The sequence below is a fragment of the Saccostrea cucullata genome, unplaced genomic scaffold (assembly GCF_032062105.1).
Source record: "Saccostrea cucullata isolate Sc308-1 unplaced genomic scaffold, CSIRO_AGI_Scuc_v1 ctg358, whole genome shotgun sequence".
NCBI classification, from domain to species: Eukaryota; Metazoa; Mollusca; class Bivalvia; order Ostreida; family Ostreidae; genus Saccostrea; species Saccostrea cuccullata.
In genome coordinates this window covers 146,712-160,708 of record NW_026923356.1, presented here as the reverse complement: position 1 = coordinate 160,708, position 13,997 = coordinate 146,712, and the positions used below count along the sequence as shown (strand labels likewise).

At 31.4% G+C, this 13,997-nt stretch overlaps 1 protein-coding gene across 2 annotated transcripts; it reads right to left on the bottom strand.

Annotated features, from left to right (window-relative positions):
- Window positions 1-965: 965 nt before the first annotated feature.
- LOC134263845 (casein kinase I-like) lies at window positions 966-12,409 on the bottom strand. Of its 2 annotated transcripts, none has more exons than XM_062746214.1 (8): window positions 12,116-12,409; window positions 11,879-11,985; window positions 9,320-9,446; window positions 8,633-8,731; window positions 7,801-8,019; window positions 6,073-6,147; window positions 5,351-5,577; window positions 966-4,490 (listed from the first exon to the last, which is right to left on the bottom strand). In XM_062746214.1, exons 1-7 carry the CDS (start codon window positions 12,239-12,241, stop codon window positions 5,356-5,358), a joined length of 975 nt encoding a protein of 324 aa, XP_062602198.1. In that variant the 5' UTR covers window positions 12,242-12,409; the 3' UTR covers window positions 966-4,490; window positions 5,351-5,355. The 2 variants fall into 2 exon arrangements, with proteins under 2 accessions (XP_062602198.1, XP_062602197.1); XM_062746213.1 differs by having other exon boundaries at window positions 966-4,499; window positions 5,361-5,577.
- Between the last annotated feature and the right edge of the window lie 1,588 nt (window positions 12,410-13,997).

Sequence of the window (13,997 nt, the reverse complement as noted above, 5' to 3'; positions counted from 1 at the left end):
CAAATTTTAATTTCCTTCCTTTATTGATTTGCCTGATATTAATTTTGTTTTTACTCTGAATTTTGATTAAATTAATTGATTTATGTCAAAAATGGAATATAATCCAGGAATATAAAAGAAAAAATCTCTGATTCTGAAATACAAGTAGAGTTACTGTAGTATTTTTCTTTCTCAGATTGAATTACGGTTATAATTTTAAGAAACTTAGAACTGCATAATTGTTCATTTTTGGGATTTCATGATAGGGCCCATAACTCTGCATCTTTTCTGGAACTTTTTTTTTTATCGTAATTTATCAATATGCAAGTTGATGATGTGAAAATGTTTCAAAATGCCATATTTGTGTATTTGTTTGAGAATAAATGTGAAAACCATAAATACAATAGTTATGCTTTACTTTATTTTGTGATCTAAGTTTACTGATATGTTTTTTTATAGTTTCAGGAAGCTTTTCTGAATTTTGTTTTTTAAAGTATTCATCTACATGTACATATTCACATGTTAATTATAATTAAACTTTAAATATAATTAACATATGAATATGTTTAATCTAAAGTAAACTTCCTAATTATTTCATGAAATTCCTTCCTTTTACACAAACCTGTTGCATGGGAATTAGACCTTTGGTCATGCAAATCTTTTTCACAGTATGATACACATTAACTGATCATACATTTTTAAACACATATAATATTACAAAGAAGAATTTTCAAGCAAGAGAATTGTCAAAAAATTGTTTAAGTCATTATCAAGTGAGAAAGATTATATGGTAAAAGTTAAAAAAAATTCAGCAAAAGATATTCCTACATCAACTGGGTTCATAAAGGAAGACCAAAAAATATTACCTTTTACCATGGGGTCATAATTCCGCAGAATCGTTTTGTGACTGCGTACATAGTGCTAATTAATACCACACAGAAAAGAAGTACTTCTACAGTATTTAAAAGAACAAAATAACTCGTTCAATCATTCAAGATTTTTTTATTACTTGCTTGACTTCTGATCAACAAAGTACTCAGTCATTACATGGGAAAACAAGATACATGATTGTGAACATTTAACTACATGTACTAATATTAGAACAAGTTTCATGATCAATTTCCATTATACCTATAAATCAAACATTATGCAATGAAACTAAATTGAAGAATTTCCAACCTTCAAAAACGAAGAAAAAAAACCTGTCCATCATATAAGTGACCAAATAATGAAATGATTTTTGAGCTTCAAACTTAAATCAAAACATTTTCTGAGAAAGGGGTTAGGACATACAGTGAACAAAAGGAAGCAAACAGGTACCTAAAATTACATGTATGTATAAGCAGAATTTTTAGCGAGGATTTAATTTTGGCATTATTAGTGAGGGTGCCGAGATTTGCTAAAATTAAATATTGCTGTAAAAAAATTTGTTTCATTTGAAATGGCATCTTTAGTGAGCTTTTTAAAGTCACTAAAATTTCTTCTTGCTAAAAGTAAAATACCCATTTTCAAGGACAAATGGCTAAATTTGTGTATCGCTATCATTTCCACTTATACACAGTATTTCCTCGTTATTTTACAGGTTTCACTGAACAAAGAACAGATCTTTATGTCCACAAGTTAAATTTTTATATCTTGTTCGACTTTAGACATTTTATACCTAACAGAAATTTTGGTAAAATCAAAGTACAGTGTAAATACATGCACACGTAAAATGAGATTTTGTTAAATCTTATTTCAAAGCATATATACCTGTGGTTCAATGCCCATACAGTATACCATTCTTTGTCTATTTCATCAATGCAAATTCAAAATATGTAATTTAAGACATATCCACTTCAAATCCAAAGAGTAAAGGAGATTAAAAAACAATATTCTTTTCATTTTAAATTTAATACAGATGACTCCCTGCCCCTTGCAAAAAAAATCAAAGTTTACAAATTTTACAAGTGCTTAACAAACATGTTCATATAATTAACCATGTTAAATGTAGGGATCACACATTTTAAATTTTGGCTCTATGGTTTGTAAATGCCCTAAATAAATCATGTTTAGTTTTAAAAAATTTTGAAATGACATACATGTACATGTTATTTATGATGTAAATCATAATCTATTCACTGTATATATACATTACATTTTGGTAGGGAAAATGTTTTGTTGCACTTGTTTACTTCTTATTTGCACAATGAAATTTTAAAAAATTCTTCTTTGACAAATATGCACATATTGCACAATTTAAAATAAGTATTGCAAAACCAAGGAAATATACCATATGATGGAAAAAACTTGTATTGCAAAAGAGAAAAAATTGTGTTCATTGCAAAAATTGTGAGCAAAACAAAAATTTTTCAAAAAAAGTGTAGAAAGTGAAAAAAAAATATGACAAGATGTTTGTGTAGAACATACTGTACATGTTCATAAATTAGTGTATCAAAATTTAGTGCAATGACTTTTTAGACTAGTTGGCAAAACCATGAATTAGTGCTACACATTCTGGGCCATGCATTGTATTTAGTAACAATTTATCTATAATATTCATGAATTAGAGCATTTATGTCTGTTCCAAAGTTGCTAAAATATGAAGCCAGCTTTTAAAAGTACACATACAGTACGTACAAGATATCAGCAGCATGGAATAGATAATTTGAACCTTTGTGCAAGTCTATGTACATTGTACATCACAATGTTTGAACAAAAGAAATCACTACACATACATGTATATGTAATGGCAGTGGTTGAAAAATTCACCCATTTAAAATCAAGTGGGAAAAAAGTTCAAAAATCAACAAGTGTAAAGTTATTCAGAAAATGAGTGACTAAAAGAATTGGTACATGAAAAGTGAAAGTGAAAGCACAGTGGATCAGGAGGTGTTAATTAATTAAAAAAAATAAAATACACACACACGTTTGATTACTTCACGGTTTTTAAAAATATACATATTTGATAAATCTCAGAAAATCAATTCACTGTTAAAAACGTATCACACCACAAAATCAAAATTTTTGACTCCCTATCGAACAGGAATATGTACATCATGTGACTGCTAATTTTATTTAAAATACATACATGTATATAGTATATACTGTATGAACAAAATACATGTAATTCTCACATTCTAGCTAGGTCATGCATTATTATTCGACATACAAATAGACACACCTAAGTTATACAATAATTTGTATTTTTTACTATTACAAACTCTCGTTTACTAAAATCTCCCATCGGGAAAAATGGCTTTAAACTAATTTTCATTGCATCTACTTCATGACAAGTCATCAAAAATACTCACAACTAATTAATTTGTTAATAATAAGGAAACAATCGACACACAAGAGCTATATATAACACACAAACCAGCAGTTACACAACAGAATGTAAATCTCAAAACCTGATATCAAAATGCTAAAACATGCACACACACAATGTAAAAAAAAATCTCACATATTCATTAAAAATTTCCGATACATTTACAAAAAGTGAACAATTCAGATCCATTATCAAAACTTTGAATCTCAATCTCACTATATACATGTAGTGTGTATCAAATAAATACACATCTTTTGGCAAATAAAAACACTTTGAAAATCAAGGGTTCTTTTTCTATAATCAGTATACATACATAAGATTAAAATATAATTATTTACAGATAATGACTGACCATGATACAACCTGTGTAAGATTAATCTGAAATACTGTGAAATTAAAATTAAAAAGAAATCGGGTAAAATGTTGTGAAAAGTGTACATCACAGCCAATAAACTGATGAATGTGAAATAGAAGCATACCTTGAAAATTTTGTGAGATCAACCCATCCTTGCAAATACATACAAATACAGATAATTAAAAGTGCAAGTTCTTTTTTTTAATTATGTTTTAACTTTATTATTTACAACTTAAAAAAAAATATGAAGTGCTGTATTAATGGTAATTTTAACAAATGTAAAATTACAACAATTTGTTTTTTACAAATGTGTACACATCCTATATTTACACTCAAGCCAAATTTTCACGGAATACTCATGTATCTAAATGGCATGAATATACAAATCTAATTTCAAACTGACAATATTTTGCAATATTGTTACCCCATCCACTTTTATACACATAGTTCCAATAATTCTTAACAAAAATAAACACATAATATATGAAAATGAAAGAACTAAAAATCACGCAAAATCAACAGTCAACAAATGTTCAGAAACTTGAATAGCACAACCACCCTCTGGCCAAGAAAGCCAACTTTTAGCACAAATGAATACAGTTTTATATGTACTCAATTTTACACACTTTTTAGAGTCTTCGAGACCAGAATCACACATTAATCAGCAATGCCCCCTTTAAACATGGGAAAGCATTCTCTGCAATCACTCACTGCCCACTATCACATGGACAATTTGCAGGGTCATATGTCCTTTTTAAATCGGGATAATACAGCCAAAGCCAGTATGAGAAGAAGGTTTTGATTCATCATGTCTTTGCTTTTGCCTTTTTTCTTTGATTTCTTTTCCTCAACGCCCTGTAATCAAGATTTTTTTATATTCAGTTAAGTGATACTAAAATTCACAAAACAAGGATTTACATGTACAGAATGTACATCATAACAATTGGTTCAGAACCACTCCTTCCAGAAACCTTTTAATAATTTTACTGGTATGTAGGGAATTATTTTTAATCTAATAAGGCATATTTCTTTAGAGCTAATAATATGTTAATTAATTGAAAATTGTAAAAAAGATACATGTAAATAAAAGAGATCAATTCTTTCTGGGTCAGTTTCATAGTCAGACAAGTGATTTTTTTAAGGAATAGTACACAATAGGAACAGGAGAACAAGAATTTCCCTCTCTTAAAAAATAAGACAAACTTGTAAACAAGAAGTAAAATTAATTCAACCAGAAAGTGGGATATAAAAAGTCAAAGCAGCTACATTATACTGTAAACCAATTATTATTCACGTCATCTTTCTTTGCCATTAGTAAATTTAAAATAAATCTGCGATGATTTTCTGAACTTAGGAAACATTCTCTAAGAAAACTTAGCAAAGTATGATTGGTTCGTGACAATTAATATTCACAAATCAAAGTAGGTCACAGAACTCACATATACTGAAAACATATTACATTTAGCTGTGTATTCTGTTTAGTGATTTTGGTGGAAAGCTGAGTCCGCTAAATTGAGAAAATTATTTGAGAATTATTTGCAAATCAAACATTTATATCTAGCACATTTAGATAGCGTTATATCAAATCTCTGCTCACTTGTTGAAAATTAAATTTCCGCAGAATATTGTACATGCCAAATATGATACATTTACAGTATTTCTCGCAAGCGAATAAAAGTTGGTTTACAGTCAGAATCTATCAGTACAAAAACTAACCAGCTGTGGCCATGTGTGTTGTCCCTCCATTCATCACTGTGGCTGAGTTAGCTGCCTTCTGTTTGAGCATGGTCCAGTCAAACACGTAGTCGTACTGGTAATTCAACGTTCGGAAGAGAATTCGATACAACTGTCGTAGATACATGTAGTCCGGGGCCTCCTCGAATCTTAGGCCCCTCGTGTAATTCAGGTACATGGCAAATTCTGCTGGGTAACCCTGTTAAAAAAATCAGGAAATTAAAATATTAAATGCACATGTATCTGAAAATTATACACTATCAAGACAAACATGTATGATGTTAGCCCCCCCCCCCTCAATTCCCTTTGACATCAATTTATGTCTTCCCTAATATATCTTTGTAGGGAACAAAAAAATTGTAAACTCATTTTGAAAGACTGAAAAAACAGTAATTTATTTATATTATCATCCTTTTGAACTCAGAGATTTCTTTTATAAAAGCATAAAACCTAATGTTTTTGAACTGCATATACACGTAAAATTGAACAGATCAAATCTTTCTTACAATGAGAGAATGATGTGAAGTCATAATTTTCAAGGGGAAATAATATAAAAAAAGTTCCTCTCTTCATAATTACACAAAATTTACATATAAGGGGAGTAGTATGAAAATTCAGGCCATTTCTAAAGATGGACTTATAAATCCTTCATGCCCTAACTACCTTTTCACCTAATGAATAAGTCCTTCCTTACCTTGCATAACACTTCCACTGGGGTTGACATTTTCTTCTCACTGATCTTTTCATATTTCTGTTTCTTAGTTCCAGCCTAAATAAATGGCAATGTCAGTAAGTACAAAAAGATTGACTTGTTCATTGGAAAAGATCAAGTGAGCTAAAATTTATTGTTGTATTTTTCACCAAATATTTTTAGACTGCAAAACATCCTCTTTTTCAAATATTTTTGAATTTCATGCTCACAAGTGGATGTGATTCAATATCACTTTTATAGAAAAAATGTTTTTAAAATTTTAAATCATTATGTGTAACTGATGCCCATAACAGGCAAATGTTTCATACAGTAAGTTAATTTATTACATTTTCAACAGTGAAATACTATAATTTATCCATTGAATAAAAGTGATATACTGTCACAGTGTGACAAATATCAGAAGTGCGGTAAAACTCTCGATTTACCTTCCCATAAGGAAGAGTGTTGTAAAAATATTCCTTTGACTGTTATTATATATATAGAGAGAAAATAAACCATTCTGACAGAGAATAAGACTGCCAAAGTTCCCCCAAATATGTTGCTAAAATCCATGTTTACAATGTTTTCAATCTCGTATCACTTAGCTATGACGTCTCAACCGCTCAACTATGACGTCATGTAGCCTATGACTGTATATACAAAAAGACAAATAGGCAAAGGGAAAATCAAAGAAAATGTAATAAACAGAAAATTCAATGTTTTGTAGTTGAATATGGAATTTATTTCACTTGTGAGACAGGATTTTTTTATATTTTCACTTGAGCTTCGCACTCGTGAAAATATAAAAAAATCTTGTCCCATTTGTCAGTCCAGTCCAATACGAAAAATCGTAATATTACTAAAATTCGTAATATAAGCAATTTCTAACTCTTCTAAGAGTTACTTCCCTTTTTTCTGATACAACCTCTTTGTTATGTTTCATCAGAGATTATTGGTCTCTGGTTTCATCATTATGATATCGTGGATATGTACATTGTATGGTTAGTGCATTTTCTTTGTTTTGGTGTATTTGATCCAAGTGCAAGCAGATTCAGAGCCTAGTGAGAGTCTTACAAGTTATCTCTCGTAATATCTCGTTGTTTGAAATTAGGGTCCGATTTTCAGGGTAGACTTCGGGAAAAATATAGGGAATTCGGGGATTATAGACCATTGTGACAAGCTTGAGGATACATTGAAATTTTATGGAAAATTGTTCCTATCCTTGGGAAAATTCTTATATAAGAATAATAAAACAAAATGTTCACTCACCCATTACCATTGTTACTTTCTTCTTGCATTTCCATACTTTTCGATAGACGTCACTGACCAAAATGACCACGTGATACTAGTACCATTGGGGCATAATGTATTTCTGACGTCATACTTCCATAAACATTATTCAGTTTCTTTCAATGCTTTATTTTGTCTTGCATTACGAAAACTCGTAATAATTAGTCTCTCTTAACTTGCTATATTACGAGTTTCCGTAATTTAACTATATTACAAAAAAAAGTAATATAAGAATAATATTACGATATTTTGTAATATTACGATTTCTTGTAATATTACTATATTTCGTAACATTACGATTTTTCGTATTGGACTGGACTGTTTGTGTAATAAATTCCATATTCAACTATAAAACATTGAATATCCTCTATGTACTACCAATATACAATAAGTAAAATGGTCTGTACTCATAAATCATCAATGTCAGCATTTCAAACTGACCTTCAACCCTTGCCAAGGGAGGGAACCTCTGTTGAAGTACATCAACACGTAACCTAATGATTCCATGTCGTCCCTGCGGCTCTGTTCTATACCCAGGTGAGCATTAATGCTGGCGTACCGGGCTGTGCCCGTCAGATTTTTATCCTCGCGATACTGAATGTGCTGTCTCGTTCGACTGTCCCGATATTTTTTAGCTAAGCCAAAATCTATCAAATAAACCTGTAAAATAAAAACAAAATGTACTTATTTATATAAATGTCTCCTTAACATGTACATATGTAAATTTCATTACAGGAAAGTTGATTTTTATAAATGCTAAACTATTTTGTTTATTTGATAGTAAAGCTTTGTTCACATTATCACCTTAATATATTCCTATTTTGGACTCCACCTTTTTTTTTCATTTTGATCCACACCCCAAATTAATGGATTTTTTCTTTCATATTTCAGTTACCATATGTAAAATTTCCTTTCCAATTTTGCGGACTCATTTTTTTCATTTTGATCCACGCCCAAAATTAGTGGATCATCATATTTTTTCTTTCATATTTCAGTTACCATATGTATAATTTCCTTTCCAGTTTTGCTGACTCATAAAGCAAAGTCATATACAATTTGCCTGTACTTAATTCTAATGGGTCACACTTATCTCTTTGAAGGACATTTGAAATAATTGGCAGTTACTTCCCGTAAAAAACTTGGAATGTGTCACGTCTATAAATTTCAGTGCCATTGAAACACAGAAAACAGTTTCCTGGTTTAATTGTATTTTGCAATAAAAACCTTGTTCTACTTGAAGCTATGATATTGGTTTTAAGTAATCTGTGTTTACTTTGTTGCAGTGTCGGCCTATACCCATCAGGAAGTTGTCTGGCTTGATATCACGGTGGATGAAATTCTTATTGTGAACGAACTCGATCCTGTTAATCATCTGCAAAAAAAGAAAGATGAAATTTTATAGTACACATAACAATAAATTTTAAACGATGTAAGCCTCTAAACTCACTAAGCTTGTACCAACTTATGCACACTTTAATTTTAAAGGGGTCATAATCATCAAATATAATATTATAGATACGATAAACGACATTCAATTTTTATGCTTCAAAAATATCCATTTCACTATTCAATCACTGAGGAAACAGGTTGAAACAGAATTTTTTTTTTTTTTTTGGGGGGGGGGGGGGGGGGGGGGGGCACTGCATGGGCAGCACCCCTCTCCACATATATCTTACCAGTGCGCATTCAGTGAGAAGAGAAGCTAACTATACTTTATTGATAGTTTTATATTCTGAAGTTGTGCAGCATGCAGTAACTTGATTTACAATCCAATAAAAGTTTTGCGCAGTGCCCTTTAATATTAAATTAACTGTATTCAGCCTCCCCTCTAGAACCAATCAACTGTATAATATAAAAAATTCAAGTTACATTTATAATAGATCAAAACTGCTTGCTACTGACCCGTCCCTATAAACCTGATTTACTGTATTATATTGTATCATTCAGTGGCCCAACTCACCTGATCTGCCAGCATAAGGACTGTCTTCATACTAAACTTGCGAGAACAGAAGTTAAACAGATCCTCGATGCTTGGACCCAGGAGGTCCATCACTAACACATTGTAGTCCCTCTCTACTCCCCACCATCTAAAAACAAAATGGCAAATATTATTTTAATTTTTCACAGTTAATATTTAACGATAAATATTGTCAAAACAGGCTATCATTAAAAATATTTTTGTTTGAATTGTACTCCAACCCATGCTTTTTAAGGTGGGTAGGTAGGTAATTATTTTTGTTTCTCCTCCTTTACAGTATTGAACAAATTCTCATAGAAATCACAGACTTGAAATATTTATTGATGTTTTCAGTACAAACTGTATAGCTAGACAGATTTGGGTTCTGATTCACAGAAAAAAATGACACGAAAAAAACCTGATATATGGTATAATCACATCACAGAAGTCTGAAGTTTTTATCGTGAAAATTTCCCACCCTCAATTTTTTCCAGATTTTTTCTTTACGATAAAAACTTCAGACTCCTGTGATCATATCTCATAGCAATTCTGTGATCAAAGCTTTTATCACATCATTCATGTTCAACATCATTTCCCTTGGATATCACTCATTGGATATTTTTTTTCATATCCCACTGCTTTGATTTCACAATGGGTTTTGTGAGAACATGATGATTTAAATCATGGTAAATTAATAATGTGTGGATTCATATATAAATTCACTTTTAGAAAGTAGAAACAGTATAAATTCCTAGTGATTGAGGCATAAAATATATGTCATAAAAAGATTTTCCAGAGATTTTTTGTTTGATATGGTATTTAAAGCTTGTGTATTTAATGGGTTAAAATATACAAACTTATTGGATAAAAATCACTTGGGGGGATTCTTTCTTTTAGTATCTTACACAGAGAGCCAATCTGAGCCATATACCGTATAATCCCTATTTACCGCTCCTGCCCCTATAAGCGCCCCCTTAGGTATTTTTTAATTGTCAGGAAATAAGGGCCCCCTGTACAATTATTAAAATCAACTAGAATCGAATCAAAAAATTGGATAAAGTGAAAATAAAACTTGTCTATTATCCAATTTCTCAGTGGAAAATGAATAATTTAGCATAATTCAGAGTTCTTGAAATCTTTCGGTCCTGTCGGCAAAACCGATAGAAACAACCAAGGACCGATTACTTTCCGTTCTGTGTCAGTCCAAATGACCGGACGGTGTTGACAGAGAACTTGCGAAAATCCGACTAAATTTCGTACAAATTCCCTATAATCGATCGATCGTTATCTTTCAGACTCTTTTTCTGCATGTTGTAATGGCTTCTTGATTAATACAAGTGCAAATTTAGAGACAATGTTCTATCGTTAAAATGATAAATGTCCTACGGACCCGGTTTAATAATAGAATTTGTTCCGTATATTCACTATGTCGCAAAATAAACACGGTCAATGACTCGAACTCAGTATATTTACTACAAATATTCCAAGAGTTTTGCAAACATGGCGTGTAAATTTTAAGCGAGAAAAAAACGGAAAGAAAATTAGTTGAATTATCGTCTTTATTTGGATCATAATTAAGGTTGAAAGACATACGCGACCTAAAAAATAGGTTTGTTGTAATTAATTTTGAAGTTATTTCCAGTGCATATCCTTTTCTATACTTCAAATTTGTTTCGGAGCAATTCTGTAACTATTTGCTACATTGCGAGTATAACTGTTATGAGGACTTGTTCCGAGACACAGATTATTCTAACTTGCGCCAAACTATTGGTTAACTGTTAAAACAAGTTTCTTGACGGTGCTAGGGTAAGAAGTGTGCAGTGTTTATATAGACGCCGTGTTTATTGATAATAAAATTTAAATACAATTTTTTTTTCATGTTTTTATTGAATTTATTTTGGACTGATAGAAATCTGTCTGGACTGACAAACTTCACATGGCAGTCGGTCCAAATGACTGACAGCGAAAAAAAGATTTCAAGAACACTGATAATTTGGGTGGATTATCCTCACTTTAAGAAAAGCTATAAACTATTTTAGTGGTTCTTTGTATTTATTTGTTTTATTTAAAGATTTTTTAAGTTAAAATATGACATTAAATATCATAAAGAGAATACAAAAATAACCGCCCCCTTTTCACAATTTTCTAAGCGCCCAGGGCGGTTAATAGGGATTATACGGTAAATCATTTTGCATACTATATATAGTATCAAAATAGATTTACACATTAAAAAAGATAAACCATATATCTTGTTAAAAGGATCCAAATAGTACATTGTCAACATGGTCGAAAACTGCAAGAAAATGTTATGTCTTATATAATCTTTTATCATGCGATAAAATTTAAACTTCTTTAAAGTTTAAATATAGCCTAAGGAAAATCTGTATGCTTATGTCATCCATTTGCTTATGTCATTCATGTTACTGACTTGAGGATATGATGTCACAAAGTACATACTTGTATTCATTTTTCAAAGAACTGTATCATGTAAATAAATGCCCCGCCCCCTTTAATTTTTGATCCACCACGGATGAACATGTTTCTTGAAGTCTTTGTGTTTACCGTATATGGGGAATGCCTACGCCTCCTTGGAGAATTTTGTACAGCTTGCTCTCGTAAATCAGCTGGGGGTGTCTGGCCTTGACGGACTCTAGTTTGACGGCCACTTCCTGCAAACGCCACAAAAACACAGACAATGGAAGAGAAAAATATGGACAAGGAAAACATAACAATACAAAGCAGCTATAAATAAACTTATATGGAAAATTAATTAATTGTATGTCTTCAAATTATACAAACCTCTCCATTAGCTATATTCATAGCCAGATAAATGTCCCCAAAAGATCCGCTCCCGATTTTTCTCACAAGTCGATATTTTCCCCCAACATGAAATTCCCCTTTCGCAGAACTTTTCGCACTAGCCATGGCCTCTTTCTGGACGAATATAACAAACAATACACAATACTAACAAAGTACACTATCCTTACAACATAAATAAGTTCATTTTGCTGAGGTCCATTCACAGTTATTAGTCACGAACCCAAAACAAAGAAATGTCGAGTTGTGACACATTCACAACAAAGAAGAAAGTCGCTGTGCATTATGGGAAATCGTCTTAACTCAAAACAGCTGATCGGCTTCATTGTTGCTAGGGGTTGTTTCCGAATATGTATTGGTCGCTAGGCAGCCAAAATTAATGTTTAATTAGTGTTTTTTTAATATTTTGGTCATCACCAACAGGTGCCCGTTGCACTTCTTCACATTTTACTTTTGAAATGAATAACTTTTGCAACGTTGTACCAGGAACTGCATAGACTAATGCTGTTGAAAGATTTTTGTAAACTTTCGAAGAGAAAAAAATGTATACCGATAATCAATGATCAAATTTAAAAAAATTTATTTATTAATATGATCAAACAAGCTAGACTTTAAATATACAAACCATGATCAGCTGATAATATAAATTAATTTTCAGAAAGACTGGGAAACTGTACAATAGGCCTAATTAAAAAAAAATACATATAGGCCTAATACTAAATGTATATGAAAGAGTTCAATATATTTTATATATTTTGAATTAATTTTTCTCTACCTTTTTTGACAGACTCGTGTCAAAATCCCACTTTTATGTATAATTTTTAAATCTAATCCCAGTCTTAACATAATAATCAAGGTTAATCACACAAATCTTTACAACGTTTATCAACAATTCAAATGTTTTTAGGCATATTGCAAATATATTTGGATATTTTTCTGAATTTATTTTTTTTCGCTAGAATATTTTTAATTGATCGATAGATAATGCACAGGATAGGAAAGAAGTTCAATCAATTAACAACATGCAAACGAAATAAAATATTTTCAAATGCATAATGCTGTAAATATTGATTTATGATTTAGAACATATATATGTTACCACCAAAAAATGCGGGAAAATGCACAAATTTGCTGAAGGTTCGGAATCTTAAAATTATAGCGCTATTTGATATAAAATGTAACACAACCGAACACATGCAAGCGACCGCCCCCCCCCCCCCTCCCATGGCATTCAACCCACAGCCGCGGGCTTGTGAGGTTGGATATGCATTTTTCTCCCCCGCTTCGGTGTCTTTTAGTGGTTGAGATGCTATCATCTCAAATTTATGGTCAAGATTATAGGAAGTAATAGTATATTTAAAAAGGTCTTATAATTGTCACAGGTAATATACATGTATAATATGGAAAACTTAACTTTATCATAACTTTTGAATGGTTAGTGCTTGAGCTCTCATTTTTCACATTACGAGTTATATATTCATTGAGATGAGTCTTTTTTATGCGCCCGGATCGATAGATCCAGGGCGTATATTGTTTTTGTCCTGTCTGTCTGTCTGTCTGTCTGTTTGTTTGTTTGTCCCGAACTTAACCTTCACCATAACTTTTGAACCATGAAAGATAGAGACTTCATATTTGGTATGCATACTCCACTAATTAAGCTCTTTCAAATGACACCAAGGTCAATGACCTTGTGACCTTGACTGTGGCCTATATGCTAAAAATAGTTTTTTTCTGCAAACTTTAACCTTCGCCATAACTTTTGAACCATGAGAGATAGAGGCTGCGTATTTGGTATGCAAACTACACTAATCAGGTTCTTCCAAATGACACCAAGGTCAATGACCTTGTGATCTTGACTGTGACC

Coding starts and splice junctions, on each gene's coding strand:
- LOC134263845 (XM_062746213.1), bottom strand. CDS start 12,241: ATGGCTAGTGCGAAAAGTTCTGCGAAAGGGGAATTTCATGTTGGGGGA. Junction 8,732..9,319: donor TCCTTATGCTGGCAGATCAG/GTGAGTTGGGCC, acceptor CTTTTTTTGCAG/ATGATTAACAGGATCGAGTT. Junction 8,020..8,632: donor TAGGCCGACACTGCAACAAA/GTAAACACAGAT, acceptor TTTATTTTACAG/GTTTATTTGATAGATTTTGG.